At 44.7% G+C, this 18905-nt stretch overlaps 2 protein-coding genes across 9 annotated transcripts in view; one reads left to right on the forward strand and one right to left on the reverse strand.

Annotated features, from left to right (window-relative positions):
• Positions 1 to 722: 722 nt before the first annotated feature.
• Positions 723 to 16416, reverse strand: ANKRD13A (ankyrin repeat domain 13A). 3 transcript variants are annotated; one of them, XM_074159510.1, is made up of 16 exons: positions 16356 to 16416; positions 14935 to 15014; positions 12397 to 12529; positions 12138 to 12262; positions 11655 to 11700; positions 10824 to 10967; positions 10319 to 10514; positions 9208 to 9274; positions 7747 to 7828; positions 6949 to 7007; positions 5883 to 6019; positions 5349 to 5506; positions 5046 to 5159; positions 4167 to 4318; positions 3864 to 3928; positions 723 to 2682 (listed from the first exon to the last, which is right to left on the reverse strand). In XM_074159510.1, exons 1-16 carry the CDS (start codon positions 16414 to 16416, stop codon positions 2484 to 2486), a joined length of 1818 nt encoding a protein of 605 aa, XP_074015611.1. In that variant the 3' UTR covers positions 723 to 2483. The 3 variants fall into 3 exon arrangements, with proteins under 3 accessions (XP_074015611.1, XP_074015613.1, XP_074015612.1); XM_074159512.1 differs by lacking the exon at positions 16356 to 16416 and adding an exon at positions 15885 to 15980 and having other exon boundaries at positions 14935 to 15042; XM_074159511.1 differs by lacking the exon at positions 16356 to 16416 and having other exon boundaries at positions 14935 to 15030.
• Positions 16417 to 16537: 121 nt separating this feature from the next.
• Positions 16538 to 18905, forward strand: part of GIT2 (GIT ArfGAP 2) — a 33980-nt gene continuing 31612 nt past the window's right edge. For all 6 annotated transcript variants that reach the window (XM_074159504.1, XM_074159506.1, XM_074159507.1 and 3 more), the window contains exon 1: positions 16538 to 16664. In XM_074159504.1, coding sequence (XP_074015605.1) covers positions 16613 to 16664 — 52 coding nt within the window. In that variant the 5' untranslated portion in view covers positions 16538 to 16612. The remainder of the gene's footprint in view (positions 16665 to 18905) is intronic.

The raw sequence follows: 18905 nt of genomic DNA on the forward strand, positions 1-18905 counted from the left end.
CGAAGATTATCTCTTTTGCATCAAAAAAAGGATTTCCAAATAAAGCACAGCCTGGATTATTGTTGTACATTGAAAAAAAAAAAAAAAGTCCAAAAGCATGAGGAAGGATATACTTGGTCTCACTTTCAGGAACAAACAGCCCTGTGGAAATAGTATCAATTTAAAGAACTATAAAAGCCAGTTTTAGAACAAACTACGAGTATGTGTAGTTCTTGAGCTTCTGCTTTCCTACATAAAGAGAAGTTGGACTCAGCTTTTATTCAGCAGCTCAGCATTAATTAATATTAAACATACTGTACTACCCTCTGCTCATCTTCTGTTACCCACAAAAAAGTAGATACAGAAACCGATGCGGGGCACCAAGTCCTGCCACCACCTGCCTTTCATTGCCTTCCAAGGGGCTGGTTCTTCTCAGAGGATCCTTTTTACCTGTATAGTGTAAGATGTTTAAGAAAAGCAGCACCTCTTCGAGGGAAGCAGAGTCTTCTTGATTAGATGGAATGATGCAAATGTCACAGAAAGGAAAAAAAAAAACCCAAATCACAAGTTTTTTTACAGTCCCAAACTTGGACTGGAACTGCTCAATATTCTTTAGTTTACAATATAAAAAAAAACAAAAACCCACAAACAGAAAAAGTCAGCTTGAAGAAAGATATTCCCACCCTTTTTAACTTTTGAAATGCTTAATAGAAAAAAAGCCCAGCGTCAGATGTTTTATAAAGGCAACAGCACTCTTTATTTCCGCTGGAGGAAAAAAACCCACAGTTTCATCTCCTACCTCACAGCTTTGTCAAGAGCTCAATGCAAAGCTTATTCCCTTTTTTTTTTTTCCAACTGTGAAAGTCACAGTAATCCCCTTTTCAAAGAAAGATGCAATTCCACCACTGCCACTGTGCAAGAAAGTCCACGTTCCTGCCAACACCAAACAAGCCATTTTTAGGGATGCAAGCTGTATCGTTAAACAGAAACGGTGCAGATCTACCAGCTCTAGTGTACACTGAAGGCATTTTAATTGTTTGCTATGTAAAACAATGGATTATTGGTTTAAAATAGGGTTCCAAGTTACCAACCATCTCACTGGTTACGACCAAGTCCGTTTTATCGTGATTTTAGACTGGTTAATAGTTGGTTAACGCAGAACGGCCCTGTTTTGCCCAAGGAACAAGTGCAGGATTAGGTAGCAAGGTCAGAGCATCTGTACCATAGATTCGTCACACTCCTGCCAGCCAGAGCCGAGGAATATTGCTCCCATTTAACTGCTGTAAGGCTTTTCCGGGCATGTACACTGTGTACTTGCGGAGTGCACTCGAGAGTCACAGTGTAAATACTGTAAACACCGACAGAAGTGCAGGTAAAACAGCTACAAATATCTCATATGATGAAAGACCTGAGGAAAGCTGGTTAAAACATACTTGTGAGTTGTTACAATTATTTTTTTTTTTAATGAGTGTAGTCATTTTGGCTTGGTTTAAAATCAATAAAAATATTCCGATAAAAAAATATATGCATTCACATGAAGGATGAGCACTTGAATTTTAAAAAGCAACACGCTTTTCCCTTTCAGATGACAGAATTAAAACTTATCTTCCAATAAGTATACATTAAAATTTCACCTGAATTCTTTTCCATTTGAATTTAGCACCCACACACAGGCACGCGCTCATGCACACACACCAAGTGATCGCAAAGAAGCACCTGTATCTACCGCTTATTTTCTTGCTGCCCTCGGACTACGGGAACTAGCTGGTTTTGAATCACTGCAGAAACTGCTACTTTACTGGACAGATGGTCCCATTTCAGGATCTAAAAGTTTACTGGCTACTTGTTTTGTCCTTTTTTCTTTTTTTTTTTTTTCCAAAAAGCACTAGTTTAATCTTGATCTTGGATTAGCTGTTCAAGTATAAAATTATCCCTCTTAAGCAGGAGCACATGATAAAGTCCAGTAACTAGAGAAGAGATAATTACATATAAACAAAACTAAAAGAAAACATCTGTCAGCATGAAGAACTACCCTACCTGTGTATATGCATATAGATACTCTTCCAATAACACCTGGAAGAAACAGACAATGGCTTTAATTATTCAGAAATAACTAAGCAGATGAGTATCTCTTTGGTAAGTTAATGACGTTTCCCTCCTGAACTCCCCCATAAATCAGGGTTTCAAGCTTTAACTGCAACCCTATATCCTGATGCTAAGCAAAATTTCCATCCACTCTTCAATAAATACGTTTAGATAAAAAAATTTTCCTTCAAAGCTAAGACTGCACGATTGGGGAGCCAAATGCAGAGTCCCGTGATCCGAAACTCCCTCAAACAAAAATAAATCAGCTTTTCTTTTTTTTGTAGCTGATGATGCCAACTGAGAAGGCAGGTGAAATGTTTACTTAAGCAGTCCAGGAGTGGTCTTCAGACTGACGGCTCTGAAAGCCTTCGGTTTTATGCAGATTTGGCCATCCTCGTTTTCAGGAGGTGGCTAAGGAGTTATTTTTCCACCAGAGAAAGCTGTAAAACTTGCTGGAGCTCCGCATCTTCCTCTTCACGGCGTTGCTTCTCCCGTTCCTCCTGCTCTCGGACAGACAACTCCATGGCAAGCTGTAAGTCTTTCTCAAAACTGGAGGGCTCACTAGGGGTGCCGCAGTGCGAGTTACCCGCGCTCGTTAGAAAACTCTCCTGCAGGGCTCTGAAAGGAGAAAAAGAACCTCAAGAAGTAAAAGAGACAGAGCCTATTTCACATTTCCTGCAACGATCCTTCCTGGCAACTGCTTTCTAACTGCAACCCTGAAAATCTCCCCATAAAGGGGATAAAGCAGTTTTCTGGATAAAGGAGCGGTTGTTCTAGCATCCATAAAATTCCCAGTGTAAAGCCAGTTCTTTGAATCACAGAATGATATGGGGTCGGAAGGGACCTCTAGAGATCATCTAGTCCAACCGCCTGCCAAAGCAGGTCCACCCAGAGCAGGCTGCACAGGAATGTGTCCAGGCGGGTTTTGAACATCTCCAGAGAAGGAGACTCCACCACCTCTCTGGGCAGCCTGTTCCAGGGCTCTGCCACTCTCAAAGTGAAGAAGTTCCTCCTCATGTTTAGATGGAACTTCCTATGTTCAAGTTTTGTCCATTTCCTCTTGTTCTGTCACTGGGCACCACTGAAAAAAGACTGGCCCCATCCTCTTGACACCCTCCCTTTAAGTATTTATAGGCGTTGATCAGATCCCCCCTCAGTTCTCTTCTCCAGACTAAAAGACTCCTCAGAAGTCTCCTCAGAATCTTTCATACATCCTAACAGTTAAATTTTCAACAGGCTTCTAAAAAATTCTCACCTAGTTTAAAGGTAACATAATTTCCATGTACAAAATAGCCAGGAGGATGCAGTTTTCTGTGCGCACAAAGGTTTCTTTGCACTTAACTGCAGGAAGACACCTCAGGTACCAGAGCATATTCTCAAGAGTCCCTTAAATACATGTTGCTAAGTTTTTAAGAATTACATCGTGATTTTGAAGGGAATGAAGAGCTACCCTGAAGTGTGCAGCATCTCATAAGCAAGCATTCAACCCAGAGGGACCAAATTCACAGTTTAAGAGCAGAACAGAAGGACTGTGTTTATTTGTTGGGTAAAGAATCAGTTATGTGAGCAGACCAGTCCCACAACTGAGCTAAAAAGCTATACCGTATAAGCCAGGGAGGCCCAATTTAGAGTCCTGGCTTCCTGGAAAAGTAAAAGTTAGAAGCAGCACAAGAAAAGAGACCTTTAGTTCTGTGCATCTGCTACCTACATCCACAAAAAATTGCAAAATCGCTTCACGCTGCTCTTGCAAGTATTTTTGCTCTGTCACTGCACGGCTGGACGTGAAAATGGTTCGTTACCTCTGATACTGTATATTGAAGTCCTGTGAATATGCAACCGCTCCATTGGAATGCACCCCCACCTCCTAGAAACAGGGAAAGACAGACAATTCCACAGCCATTAACAGATCTGCAGTGCAGCTCACTGAAAGGCAACTCTTAAATCACTCTCATTTCTTCCTTGAAATACATCACTGTATTTTTCTCTTCTGAGGTTCTCAGAAAAATAGGCCCTATGTGGGTTTTATTCAGAGATGCAGCTGTTGCTGCATAGTCCTTGTCAAAACTGCCAGATCTGCACTGCACAGATCACAGCACACTCACTTTGTTTCCACCGGATTCCAACAAACTCTGCTGGATGGCAAACTGCATGATTTCGTTATCCTCATCCTGCACGTGTATGTTCCTGCCGTCATCTTGGACGTGGTAAGATTTGGGGATCTCAAACACCGACTGGTCAACCTCGAAATTCCCACCTACAGAAGCCAAATAAAGTTACAAACATGGCACAGTATATTTTTACAAGTCGTGACTTAAAAAAATTCTGATGAATGCTTATGCATGATAAAGTTAACTCCAAAAATTCAGATAAGCCACCTGGCTAAATATACCAACAGGTTTTGAAAGGCTTCTGTGGCAAACAAGCACAACAGTGAGACACAAAGCTGGGTCTTTCTTTAGGATGCTGGCAAGTTACACAAATAAAACCAGTTTGCAGCAGAGCTCTAAGGTGACTAAACTCCGACAAAACTAGATGGGGGGGGAAAAAAGGTTGCAAAAGATAAATACCGCAGTGGCCCTTCTGAGGTTATTCCTAAAGAATGGGCCTGGAATAGTTCATAGGACAGGGTATCGCTGGATACACGCAGTCATGAGCATCCTACTCAAGCATAATCCACTCTTTTCTGAAAGAGCGCGCAGTCCGAGCTGTCACAGCAATTCCGCTTTCCATAGCAATAGCTCGCACCAGAATTCAGACCTCAAAATACTTGGGAAAGCTCAGTTCGGCCAGTTCAGCAGGCACAGAAGGGGCAGAATGGGTCAGTACGATCAGCATCGCACACTCCGGATCAGCCGTAATGCATCGTAGCTCCCTCTCACCCGCGAACATTTCATTCTCTGCAGTTAACCCATCTCTCTCTTCTGTGCATTCCACTGACAGAAACGTAAGAAGTTGCGATCGCTGCAGCTTCCGCTCCTTACCTGAATCGCACTGTGCGCCCCCAGCCATTTGTGACGGTGTCTTGTCAGCTGTCCTGCAGCCATTGACGTTCTCAAATGTAATTCGGGCATTCAGCACGTGAAATAAGGGAATTTCTGTAAGAAAGAACATAAGATTTCTATGACCCCAGATGTAGAAGACAACGTACATCTGGGTTTTCAGTTTTAGATATCAGCGAGATACCTAGTAAAAAACTAACATGGCTTTCTGCAAATATACGCTGCAAAACCAATCGAAAGAATGGAAATGAAGAAGACGCTACAATAAAAATTGCTACGTGTTACCAATTTTGACAGGAAATCCTGGTGGAAACTCCAGAGTGATGAAATCCCTAAGTCTGGCAAAATGAGCACTAGTTCTGGCCATCAGATCGATGATTGGAGTGACTTGTTCCATAAGAGACAAGGGGAACTCTTCACTCATCCACAAGGTTGCTTTAAATCTTAAAGAGAAAATTGCATAAAAAAATCCTAAGTTCATAGTTTAGGAAGAGATGCAAAGCAAAATTCCATAACATTGTCACCTGCTTCATGCATTTCAGAGAGTCAGAACAGTTACTGCTCTGAGAAACCGAACCACGTTCCCAGTCAGACTAAAGGCAAAGCACAGGAGGTTACTAACACGTTACAGCACTAGTGCAAAGGTTTTCCTTGACTTAATGGCAGAATTACACCATACCTAAATAATTCAAGACCTCTCTTGATTAATTTTGAAAGCTGGGGGGGGAAACCACACTGGGTATTTGTTTAAAATGGTTTCCAGAGATTAGACGACTGGGAAGAGACAAGTTAGAAATAGTTAAAAGTTTTATTTCTCACTTCTGCGTTCGAATGGTGACTTCTTTCGGCCTTCCTATGTCTCTACCTTTCAAATCAAATTCTGGGTCAAAGTATTCCTCCAGAGTAATAGCAGTGGGATTATTACTTGTGGCATACTCTGTTGTCTTGGTCGTACTCTATAAGGCAAGACAGGAGGAAAGAAAAACAAAACACAAAAGTACAGAACAAACAGACAGTGGCTACTACAAGAAACTTTTAAGTTACCTCCTGTGAAGTCATTCGTTCTTTATTTTAGACACCAGTGACACATAGCTATAAATACAAGGGCACGTGTTTATAAACTGCTTTCTATTGAGGTTAAAAATCTCCAAGCATTTTAGATACAGGAAAATCTACTTAAATACTTTAAAGCTAGAAACCGACCCACAATGCAAACATAAGCCACAGCATTTCTAGGCTCCAAATCCTTCATTAAAGGCAAAACTTTGATGGGGTATTTTAAAAAGAAATCTCTAGATCCACGAAAGATCTGCAATGCCATCCTGATACAGAGCTAGCAGTTGGCTAGCAGTTGGCTGTTATCTACTTTACGTAAGTACATACAGATGCAAGGCAGTTGGTAAATCCTTATCAAAATCACTATCATCACATTTCAGAACAGCAGACGATATGTGGGTTTTCCCTGAGTTGCTGAATAGCAGTTTGCTACCATGTCACTTCATCCTCTCGTCATTTCTCTGCCTGATGATCACTGTCCCCAACCCGCAGCCCTGCAGGGCTACGGATGAGCCTTCCCACATCACTGGTGGGTTGCCCCTAAGACCTGCACTTGCTCAGATTTATTGCCACTGCTCATAGCCCAGCTCCTCCTCTACTAACGGATCCTGTGTCTTTTTCATAAGAGTGTTCCGAAGGAGGTACCTGCTATTCATACACACATTTGCAGGCTTAAAACAAACAAAAAACACCCTCAGGGAAAATTTAAACCTCATAATCAAAATTACTGCCAAACTAAGGAGACAAGAGGTGATTCCACACACCTACAATTCCTGTCGGCACGGATTTCTGCACTGCAGTGACCTGTTTTGACGTCAAAGACACTCACCTGAGCACCATACTCATGCTCCACCGTACCCAGAAATGATTCCAGGGGGTTCCTGTCAGCTTCAGGTAACAGGAGGGAAAAAACAAAAAAATCTATTACTATCAATTAGCAGTAAAGTTTACATACACACCAGGCTAACAAGCAAGGTTCTAATCCACAGGCAAGTAAGTCATTATTTTGTGTAAGCTTTGCCAGACAAGCCCAGGGCCTGAAGGTGACAGTACAAAACAGGTACAATGCACAGAACAGAGGCAAAGATTTTTAGTGGTTTCTATCACGAGCAAATAGCTGTATTATTCACCGTGCCTCCCCTCCTGGGCCCTAAGACAGGCCAATGAAGGGCAGCATTCCCGTACAAAGTTACTGGCTGGTCACCCTTTACTCTAGTTTAAATACTAGAAGAAATTAGTGGACCAAAACAAAACAGAAAGTCCAAGCAAACAAAGTCTACGTGAATCTTGTAATCATGGCCAAAGCAAGGAAAAGGCAGGAATACATTCCAGAGCAGGAAATAGCATGGAAACATGCAGCTTTTTAAAACTTTCAATAATCTTTCAACAGTTTTGAAGGACTCTTCTTTCCTCCAAGTACGGCCAGGATAAATACTGGTTCCTTTGCAGGCTAAGAGTCAAGTAATGAGCTACCTCAGACACACAACGTGTGAAAGTAAAGCAGGGCAAAGTCAGCAAGAAAAGCATTTCCCTTGTCCATCTGTCCCGTCCTTCTGCAGTCACACAGAGAAGGTATCAGAGAGCTAAAAGGTTCTACTGATTTCCAGTTATCCCATAGGAAAACTACCTTTATATCTTTTCTTCTCCTCTTCTGTTAAATGTTCCGTTCGGATTTTTGTGACCACATTCACATTGTTTGCAATGTATACCTTTAAAAAAAAAAAAAAAAAGTCTAAGAACAAAACCCAAAAAGCATCACAGGTTAAAAAAAAAAAAAAGAAAAAAGAGTTCTCTCTAGTACAACACCATGTACACAAATCTTAAAGACAGAATAAAGTAGTATCTATCTGCCTCTCATCGCCAAAGACCTTAATCTCTAACATACTGGTGATCAACAGGAAACGCTGCACTTTGATATAGTGGAAATCAGACCTAATATATTCTTAACAGACATGTGACAAGGCTGAAACCAGATGCCACCTGCTGGGCAAGCTGATAAAATAAGAAACCCTGCAAGTTATACACCCGAGTATCCCCAGACAGCATGAATCTGGCCAGCATCCCGTGCCAAAAGAATAGCAAAGGAGTTTGGTCATCGACTTGGATGGCAACAGAAATCAGCTTCTCAACCGAGTTCCTGGAAAGCACATTTACACACTGTTAAATACACTTTTGTAACTAACTAAACCAACCTCAAAATTATACGGGCATTTCCAAGCTTGCTGGAATGAATCCCCACCTGGGCAGAGGTTTTAAGAGAACTGGGGAAGGAAAGTCAGATAACTATTTCTAGACAGAGGTCGCACGTAAGACCTTCCAAATTAAATTTAGCGATGGTATAATTCTGCAGGAACACTAATGAATCCCAATGTCTAACTGACATAAGACTATGAGAAAAATCTTCACATAAACGTAGAAAGCTATTCAGCAGTTATTCTTCTGTTAAATGAAATTGTAAACCATGATTTACTGCATAAATTCCAAAACCCAGAGTAAACACAGACTTACGAATCAGGGAAGCTAATTCTTGTGATTCTTAACTTAAATTCCTAAACCAGCGAGGTTGTAAAGCCATCTTCAAAAATACTGCGCTGAAGTGAAATGGAAGACAAAACCAGTGTGACATGGAACAAATCTAAGCAACTGTATGACTCAGGAGCGTGGTCAGGGTCTTTCATTTACCAGCAGCTTTTTATTACTTGAATTCATGATGCAACTCATGGCAGCGGGAGGCTGTTATTTCCTTGCAATACTGTTACAGGAGAGCACTCAAGGCACTTCACCAGTGGGCTCCTTGTCTTTTAAGCACCAATTGGTTCAATTCCAGTTTTTGGAAGGAATGGAGTTCTAGCAGTTATGCTGAAGCTTTTGCCCCTTCTCCTGAAATGCTCTGATCGTCCCTCTCCCCTAAAGCCCCTGCACGAGCTGGGCAGCCTCAAAGCTCCCCTCAACTGCTCAGTCCTGCTGGCAACACAATAAAGCTCTTGATGGGAAGTTTAGAACCTGAAATATTCGGGGAAATAAAGGCAAAACACAATCATGCTTCAGTTAGCTATAGCACCTCTTAATTATACAGAATGGGCTTTACCTTTGCTTCATAGCCATTTACACCTTCTGCTTTTTCTGTTCTCCACACCCAGAATCCAGACGTGGTTCTGACAAAAAACAAACACCACAAGCGTTTATACAGTGGCATTTCTACGCAATCCCCAGCCCTTTTTATTCTAAAACTGGTTTTAAACCTTTGATAGGTTATTTAACCCCAGACAAAAGCACAGGTCAAACTGTCCCCGCACACATGTGCCACAGGAGGGCTGAGGAAATCGTGCTGTTTCTGTTCTTACACAATCCAAGGCACAAGCCCAGAGGCTCAGACAGAGATTTTAGACTGAGATGAGGATACTTGAGCCACAGAGGATGATGAGAGACTAAAAACTTACCCAATTATTTTGTTTTGACAGCCTGGGCAGCTTTAAACAGACAGTTTAATTTCAAAAGTAACCTGTCACTGCGATTTGGGGAACTGGATGGTAGGAAATCTGAGTTTCTGGATGCATAGATGCTGCAGTTACTGAGGCTCAGTGAGTATCACTGGGCAGCTTTGAAAGGGTACAAAATATTCAGGAGAAAGATGCTGGAATTGCACATCTCGCGTTGGAAAGACTTGTTTTGTATGATCATGGGGGTTGTTTACAGCATCACAGAGCACTCCAAAAGGAGCTTCATAAAAAGACTGCCTAAGCTGGCAGATACCTGGGTAAATACATGTAGTACACAAGGAAAACTTGTATCTGTGGAAAGACACACTATACACATATATTTAAGTATTAATGTGAGATTTGACTGACTTAACTACAAGATGCAAATCCTTTCCCATTAATTTCGGCACTATACACATGGATTTGGGCAAAATGCAAGCTTGTAATGAGACATGAACACCAATCCCACTAATATGATAAACTGGAAGCTTCTGCAAATCAGTTCTTTCGACTGGATTTTTTTTGCCAAGCAATACTGGCAAGCTGACCCAAGCCAAATTTCTTTATCTAATGGTGTGTGAAGTTTAAAGTAACTTCAGATCTAGCTTTAGAAGTTTTTATTAGCAGGGCTTTTGAGAGTTTGCCTTTAAAGCTTTATTGCAAGTGTGACCATGCATAATCTTGAAGTGCTTATTCGTTACGAGAAACCTTGTATCTTACCTTTCAAAAGCAATATTTTTTGTGTCAAGGCACGTGTTAATGATTGGAGATGTAAGGCGTCTTTCCACATCTTTTCTTTTGGGTGTCATAGACCCCAGCGTCAAACGCTTCATGTGTTGGGAAATCTCAAAACGCTCCGTTGCAACAAACTTATCATCATGATTGATCTCAATTAGTTCTGCCCAGCCTCCGGTATCTGTTGGAAATGGTACACCTCAATCTAAAAAACTTAGTGACAGTATTCCAGAATGAAAAACCTATATTCAAGTCAAATTTTAGTCCTGTTACCAAATTTTGACCTCAGATTTACTCGAAGAAAAGAAATTAAGCCATTACGTTAAATCATAAAACAGTATCTCTCCGAGACACTCACAGAATATATGTAGAAAACTTTTTTAAATTCAATACTCATCCTCAAAAGGTCTTTTTGAGCAAAATTGGGGTTTCTCATTGTGGCTGACGGAGTATTTGGTGATCAATGGCAGGGACATGCTGAAATATTTACCTTCTCCCTTGAAAATTAAACTACGCCTTCCTCTCTCCCAGCTCATATTTTCAAAGCCCAGTAAAGTGATATCGACACGCAGCTTGGAACCACTCTTCCAGATGCGGCAGACATCACTCGGACAAACTCTAGAAACCAGTGGGACTGTAAAAGAAAATGAGAAAAATGTAAATAGACAATATTCAGGAGATTAAGGGCATGGGAAATCTGAACTCAAGCAGAAGCTAAATCCCTGATACAGGGCTGCTCAGTACTATGGTCATTATTCCAGAGGAAGTGAGATACTGACCCTCTTCAGCTTTAAGAACAATCAGCTTAGGGACAAAACCACCAACTTTAAATTAAAGATGAACGTGAAAAGATATTAGTTCAGACTAAAGGACAAGAAATGGCATAAACCCTATTTCCTAGCAGTCTTAATAGTTAGCTGTTTGGAAAATAAACCGACTGTAAGGCCTAGTGTTCATTCCTTTAAAAGAAAAGCAGGTATTTCCCGAGTAGTCTGTGCATCTATATATGAGATACATATCACTGTCTTAGTCACCGATAGCCAAAGATAAGTAAACAAAACCCTAAGAAAAGTCTTCAGCAATGCTAACAATGGGTAAAGTCTCCCTTTTGAAAAACAGGCCCAAAAGCCCAACAAACCAACCAAATAAACAGGAAACAAAGAGTAACTGTGCAACAAAAGTATAAGAGGTTGCTCTGAGAGGTGAAAAGATAAGTATTCCGGGGAGCAGATATTTCTCTGAGTATCTTTTGAGACATTTGTACACAAGCAAGTCCCTTTGCCTAGAGCTTAGAAGAGGAAACGATGAGCAGGTCTCTTACCCCAGCTAGTGAACTCCCATTTCATTTCCACATAGAAGTCAGGAGTCTGGAAAAGAAAAATACTTTAGGAATTCTTCGTGAAATAGTTTTAATCTAACATTCAGCACAGCTTTTCTCCTGAATATTTTAGATAAAGGAAAACAAAGAGAACAGAACTTGAGACATGATAAATGAAGATTAAAAAATGAAATTGAAACTAACAAACAAAAAACCACTGGCCCTGCCCTGCTGCTTTCTGATGAGCTATTCTTCCTTATTTTACTACAGGAGCAGTAACACCTTCAAGATTCAGCCTCCAATGTTGGAGTTCATGACTGTGGATTTCAAAGTAAAGTCAAGGAAGAAGTCACCACCTCCCACAGCACTACAGAATGCGCAAGTTGAAACAAAGAACACAATTGCCCATCTGATCTCAGTTTACTTAACTGAACTACTTAAAGGAGAACTACAGTCTGGAGTGAGAGGTTTGAACTAAACAATTACCTCATTAATCTTTTGGAGTAATTCGGGAACTCCTCCAAGCGTCATAGATGTCTGCTGGTAGTCCCGATGCTGCAGAATCATTTGTACCATCTCTGGATCTCCCGTACTGACAGCCTCGTGTAAAACTGAAAGAAACCCAGACACAAGCTAGTTTCTGTTTGCTTTCTGAGCAAAACACACAATGTAAAAGCTGCCAAAATACACCATCTGCAACTGAAAAGCATGAACGCACAACTTCTGGTTTCCAAGTTATCTTTACCTGTCCATCCCTGCGCGTTCTCTTTAGTTACGTCTGCCTTGTGTTGAAGGAGGACTTTGGCAGATTCTATATAACCCAAGGAAACAGCAAGGTGCAACAAGGTCCGGCCTCGTGGGTCACGTTGATCAACATCCTGTTGAGTATCCAAGAGAGAAATAACGCTGAAGCTGTCCTGTCAAACACAACTAATCTGTGCACACTGAGAAGAGTTTATATGAAGAAAGCTCGCCAGTAGTAATCCCGGAGTCAATATTCCCCAGCTATTCCCACGTATCACTCTGTAGGGCACAGCCAACTCCGTTTCAAACGCTACTACACTGCCCTCCGTCCAGTGCGACCTTACTTCCCCACTGAAATAAAGAGAAGCAGAACAGGGCCAATAAAAGCAGCACGGTAAGAACTGAAGAACTGGCATCACTGTAAGACAGGACTGAGTTCTCGTTGATGCTTCTCATTTCTTTTTCTGTAATTATTTCCCCTTCCATCTCCCTTCAGAAAGGGTTTCTTTCAGGAGAAGTCGGGAGTTCTAGTCTGTATGAATTGCACCGTGGACAGTCAACGGCCTGAGAGGCCGATAGAGGGTTTAACATTATACAAAACAATGGGAGGAGGAAAAAAAAAAAAAATAGTCACAGAGCATACAACACCAATTTTTTATAGCACTTTTTGAAAGTATAGAAGCAAATGGTATTTTACAAAGCATCCATTTGACTGACACACACAGCACAATGGAGAGCGAGCACGTTTTGTACAAGTCACTGAAAAAAAAAAAAAAAGAAAAAAAATACACAGGCATAAATATCCAAAACATGCAAGCACAACATACTCATACCTTACATATTTTTCACTATTAGCTTAGAGATTTGAAACAGAAGAGCATCTATAACTAAAGGAAAAGGGGAAAGTCAATAGCAGAATAAGAAAGGAAAGTTATTATGCAAGTTAACACGGTTATCTGACAGCATTGAGTTGGAAAGATCACGCAGAGAGTAGGGAAAGCTTCATTTTAAAGCATTCTCTTTTCCGTGGTGGAATACTAATTGATTTGCTTCCCCACTTCCTACAGCTCCAATGCCCACTGCACTGACAGGTAAAGGACTCTAAGGCGTCCCCCCCCAATGGTTTTTGCTGCTGTTAACCGGTAACCACACATTGTACCCGTCGTTTGCCATACCAAGTGCAGCTGGCAAGTGTCTTTTGATTCCCTCACGCAACCCTCCAACAGCAACAAGCTTATCCCAAGGAAGCAGGAGGAAACGTATCTTTGGAATACTTCAAAAAAAAAAAGAAGTTATTTAAAAGCAGATAAAGGAAGTAAGAGACAGGCATATTCTGTCTTAACACGCTGCTCGTTTCCTTACAAAATAAAGCTTCTGAGGTAGGAAACAGCACTTCACAAGTGAGAACTGCAGTCTCAGACTTAACAAGAAGCAGAATGATCCTTATTTAATGGCAAACTTTCACACGTGAGACTGACACAGAAATAAATACTCCGAAGCAACATGCCAGTAAGGTTAAAGATTTTGTTAAGGAATAAGATCACATGAATTAGATAAAAAGTAACTGCATTCCAAAGATTCTCCTAAAAACAGGACAGGAGCATGCTCTAAGCAAGCATTAGTAAATTGTGGTGTACTGTTAGAATTGCAGATGATAGTCACTAGTCGGGAGGTGGCACAGCTGATCTTTGGCTCATATACTTGTGGTGTCAGGTATAATGTAATTAATATGCTCTGCTTCTGCAAACTATCCTCCACGCTAGCGAATGTCAGAGCTTTTATGCAGCATCTCAGCAAAAAGGATGTTTGCTGCTCAAGCTCTGCTGCAGCTTTTCAGGCCATTTCCTTACGTCATTACCATTTCTCCCTTAGCCATCCCAGAGAGGGAACAGCTTTGTATTTTTCTCTACAGCATGAAACAATTGATCCTTTTTTTTTTTTTTTCTTTCTTTCTTTTTTTTTTTACCAGAGATGTTGAAAACATTCCAGCCAGTATAAAAATGCTGCCCCCACAGTCTTGGACAGCAATGAAGCCAGAACTGCTGGTCCTCAACAAGCTAGAGGCTGGCTTAATCTTTGGCAGCAGCAGCCACCTTTGCTGCTTGTTGACTTCCCATTAAGGTAAGCAGTATTTATTGCTTTTCTGGCCCAGAAAAAAAAAAAAATTAATGTCCATCATATCTGCTCTTCCTGATCTGTTTCAATGACTTTCTAAAGAATACTTTCTCCAGAGCTATTCTGCAACCTGCACTCGAATGCTCTGAGCGCAGCTTTACAGATAAAAAGTCAATGTTTAATGTCTTACGTAACAAAAAGTATATTCCTACACCTTCTTACATCACTCCCGCAACCACAAATAAATCGGTAAAGAAGCACAGCAATCCCACAAGCCCAGCAGACAGACCTGGCAGGACCATCAAGGTTACTTCTCCCTAGAAAGGCAGTAAGCGAGGGGCACCAAGCCCTGCACCATGGCACAAGCTTTTTCGGGGCCACCAGCCCCACAGCAGCCCCTCTATCACCCAGGAGTCCCGGTTACCTTGTCCTGCAGCTCCTCATCCAGCCGCCTGTAGTCATTATTCCAGACCAGGACATGCAGGGGAAACGCGCTGCTGGCCCTGCCAGGGGAACTCATCATGCCACACACCTGCAGGAGCGGGGGAAGCAGGGTGCCTACCCTCACTGTTCCCCCCACTCTTTGTCTTGGAGACCCCAAATTACTCAAGCCCACACCCCTTGAGCTTCTCTTCTCTCCTGGCACCCACCTGCCCCAGACGTGGGAGGGAGAACACCAGGCCACAACCCCCTACAAACCCTTCACCACACTCCAAGGGGTGCCCCATGCAAAATCACACTCCTGGGGGTCCCCTGCACCTGGACACAGCCCCCCCCTCTCCTTGGCCCCACACTCTTGGGGGCCTCCCCTCCTCCTGAACACCCCTCCACAGCCACACACTTGAGGGGACCTCCCCTGCTTCTGGTGTCCCCCCCAGTCTGGATATCCCCCGCTCCCAGGCACCTTCCCCCCGCCTCAGCCCCACACTCTCATGGATGTCCCCTGCTCCTGGGCACCCCCCACAGCCTCCCAATCCCGAGGGCTCCACCTGCTCCTGGTGCCCCCCCACAGACCCACTCTCCTGGGGGGGTCCCCTGCGAATACGCAACCCTCCACTCCCGAGGGATTCTCTTGCTCCTGGTGCCCCCAACAGCCCCACACTCCTGGGGGGTCCCCTGCTCCTGGGCGCCCCCTCACAGCCCCACACTCCCGAGGGCCTCCCGTGCTCCTGGTGCCCCCCACAGCCCCACACTCCCGGGGTTCCCTTTCTCCTGGGCTCCCCACAGCCTGGGGGGGCCCTGCTCACGGGCACCCCCCCCCACTGCTCCGAGGCCCTCCCCTGCTCCTGGGCTCCCCTCGCCCCCGGCAGGACCCCGCCGCCTCACCCCCGCGTCCCTTCTTCCTGCCTCTCCAGGGCAGCGGCCGGGACGGACCACAGCGCTGCGGGTGCGGGGGGGGGGCGGGGGGGCGGACGACTCCCCCTCGGTTCCCCTCAGCCTACCGCCACCGGCGAGCCCACGGAAAGAGGAAGTAGCTGCTTCCCACCCACTCTACTGTACGCCCCCCCACACCCCCCCGCGGGCGGGCAGATGGAGCGTCCTGCCCGCGAGCTGCCCCATCGCCCTCCGCGCCGGAGGAGGGGGGGGGGGAGCGGGTAGAGCCGTGTCAGGTCGGACACGGCGCTCAGCCCTAGCTCCCCCCCCCCCCTCCCGCCCCGCGCGTTGGTTTCGCCCGCCCGCCCTGCCGCCGCCATACTGGGTGAGGGCAGGGCGTGATGGAGAGCAGCCTCTTCCGCCAGCCTGCGGACCCCGCCTTCCGAAACCTCGCTTCTCCCAGCTTCCCCTCTGCTTTAGTCGGGAGGGGACAGCGAGCAGGCCGGTGTAGCCTGAGGCAGTCGGCCTGGGCGAGGCGCGGTGGGCCACGTTCGTCCCTGGCAAGCTGACTCTTTTTGCCAGGAGCAAGCATGGCGGCGAGCGGCTGGGCTCCCCTGCGGGGCGCAGCCCGGCGCTGGCGTACGCAGCTTGGTGAATAGCGGCGGCGGCGGAGCGGGCGGCGCTGCCGTGCGCCTGCGCGCTGCCGCCTCGGCTGGGCCGCCTGGCGGGGGCTGGCGGCGGGGACCCGTTAGCGCGGCAGGAAGCGCCCGCCGCCGCCGCCCCGCACCATGTCGAAGCGCCTGAGGAGCAGCGAGGTCTGCGCCGACTGCAGCGCCCAGGGTAGGCAGCGGCGGCGGCCGCGAAGGCACCTCAGCGGCCGGGCCAGCCCATCCCCCGCTCCTCAGACCGGGCAGCGGCGCTTCCCCCCTCCCGCTTCCCCTCAGGCGCTGAGGGGGGAGCGGGCAGGTGGCGGCCCTGAGGGGCGGGAAGCGCGGGGAGCCCCCGGGACCGGCACGGCGGGGGTGGGGAGCTCCTGTCAGTGGGGCCGCCCCCGGTTGCCCGGTCCCCGGGGCGGGGGGAGCCTGGCTCCTCGTCCCGGAGGGGAAGGCGGTGCTCCCGGCGCTGTTCCGGGGGTGTCACCGCCATGTAGCGGCCCTTCCTCGGTGGGGAAGCGGCTTTTGCTGGGTTTGAAGGCGTTTTCCAGCGGTTTTGTCCGTATCGGGCCTTTTTTTCTTGAAGGTGCCGTTGTGGTCCCGAGCGATGGTGCGCTCAGCCCTCCCTTCAGTTCGCTGTCGTTGTTGTAGTTTTAAAGCCCCATCTCAGTTCTGGGGCCGGGTCCAGACCGTCGGGGAAAGGCCCATGGACCGACCCTCTGGTCCTACCTAAATCCGGATCCCCTCAGCTTTGGAAGGTTGGCTTAAAGAAGTGGTCCAGCCATGGACCCGAAAGGTGGGAGGAGGGCGTAGGTTGTGTCGCCCCCGAAAGGGAGAGCGGCCGTGTCCCTTGTGAAGATGAAGATGGCTTTGGAGGCATCCCCTGGTCTCAGGGCTAAGGAAAAGTCAAATTTAGACTTTTTAAGCGCGTGGCTCGCCCCACGGCCTGAGCTGAGTGTAGGTATCCCAGGCTTTCCCAAGAAAAGGTGTTGTGAAGTGTCGGATGGGCTCGGATTGAGATTGTCCATTGAGCAACAAACGTTTGGTGTTGACACGCTCATTGCCTGTCTTAACGCTGCAGATAAATTTGAGAGTTTATTGAAAGAAATGTTTTTAAGAAGGTCAGTTACATCTTCTTTTCTGACCATCTCCAGTCTGGCTGTTTCTGTATTTTAAACTGGCCAGTTTAGGTGGGTGGGTTTGTTGGTTTTTTTTTTTAGCAACCTTTTATGTTTGTTGTCTTCTCAGAACTATGTAGTTTTCATTGTTTGTGTTCTGTGCGGGTTCTTCCAATATAATTACTTAAGTACATACTGAAACAAATTAAAACGCTGTGATGTTGATAACATTCGAATGGCCGGAAGGTATGATGTGGGAGAGGGGATAACAACTTTTGTAAAGTGGGACTTCTGCTTAAAAAAAAGGTAAAATAATAAAAATCCCACACTAACTCCCAGGGAGTTACTTTTTTGTCTTCATAGAATTTTGTTTTCACAATAAATAGAGCTTGCATATCTTAGGTAGGCAGTTGTCCCTATCTCATACAAGGTGGTATATCTATGCTTTTAAACACTGGTGGTGTTATGACTCTGAGATAAAGTTGTTTTACCGTGTTTGTAGTCATTAAGCTTGTCGGGAGTCTGCAGTGTATCAGAATCACTATTAGGGTAATCTTATAAGCCGGCCTTTTATTTTGTTGTGTTGTGACATTATAGCATTGTCCTATATTTACTTGATCTCAGTGAAAAAATCTGCTGGCTTATCCGTATATGTAAAGAAATCTTAACTTAATCCTCTCTTAAAAAAAAAAAAATATCAAACCCTTCTTTTACTTAAAGCAGAGGGATTTTGTCAGAAGGGTGTTTGGGAGCTGCGACGTGTGGGGCTGTGTCTGGAGGCTGGGGGGAAAATGCAGCCTTTTCACTCAAATCAGGTGTAGCAAGTGCAGGACGCCTGACTGCTGGGGTAATTAGTACTTGCCCATTGAGCTTCATCAATAGACACTCCATTTCTGTGGCAAAGTATAAATAGTTTTCTTTCACGTGAGGTGATTTTACATGTGCTTTTCTGGCACGCTTCCTATTCTCAGGCAGGAGTTCACCGTTCACACGGTTCAGGCTTGCCTTCAGCACACGCTTCCTGTTTTGCATCACTCTGAAAACAGATTTGACCTATCTTTCTAGCTGTCGTATTTTGGTCTGTCGTATTTTGGTATCAAGCTTAAGCATATTTTGGTTGTGTCCGTAATTGGATCTTTTTTTTTTTCTTTTATTGTCATCTTTTTTTTTTGTAACACACCATCCACATTTCCAATGGTGCTAGTTTTTGACAGATTCTACATAAACATTCTTTCATCAATGTGATTTCTTTTAAGTAGAATGTATAAGCTGTAATTACAAGCAAGGCCTCAGCTTTTATCCTTCAGAAG

Source organism: Numenius arquata, chromosome 16, assembly GCF_964106895.1.
Source record: "Numenius arquata chromosome 16, bNumArq3.hap1.1, whole genome shotgun sequence".
Taxonomy (NCBI): Eukaryota; Metazoa; Chordata; class Aves; order Charadriiformes; family Scolopacidae; genus Numenius; species Numenius arquata.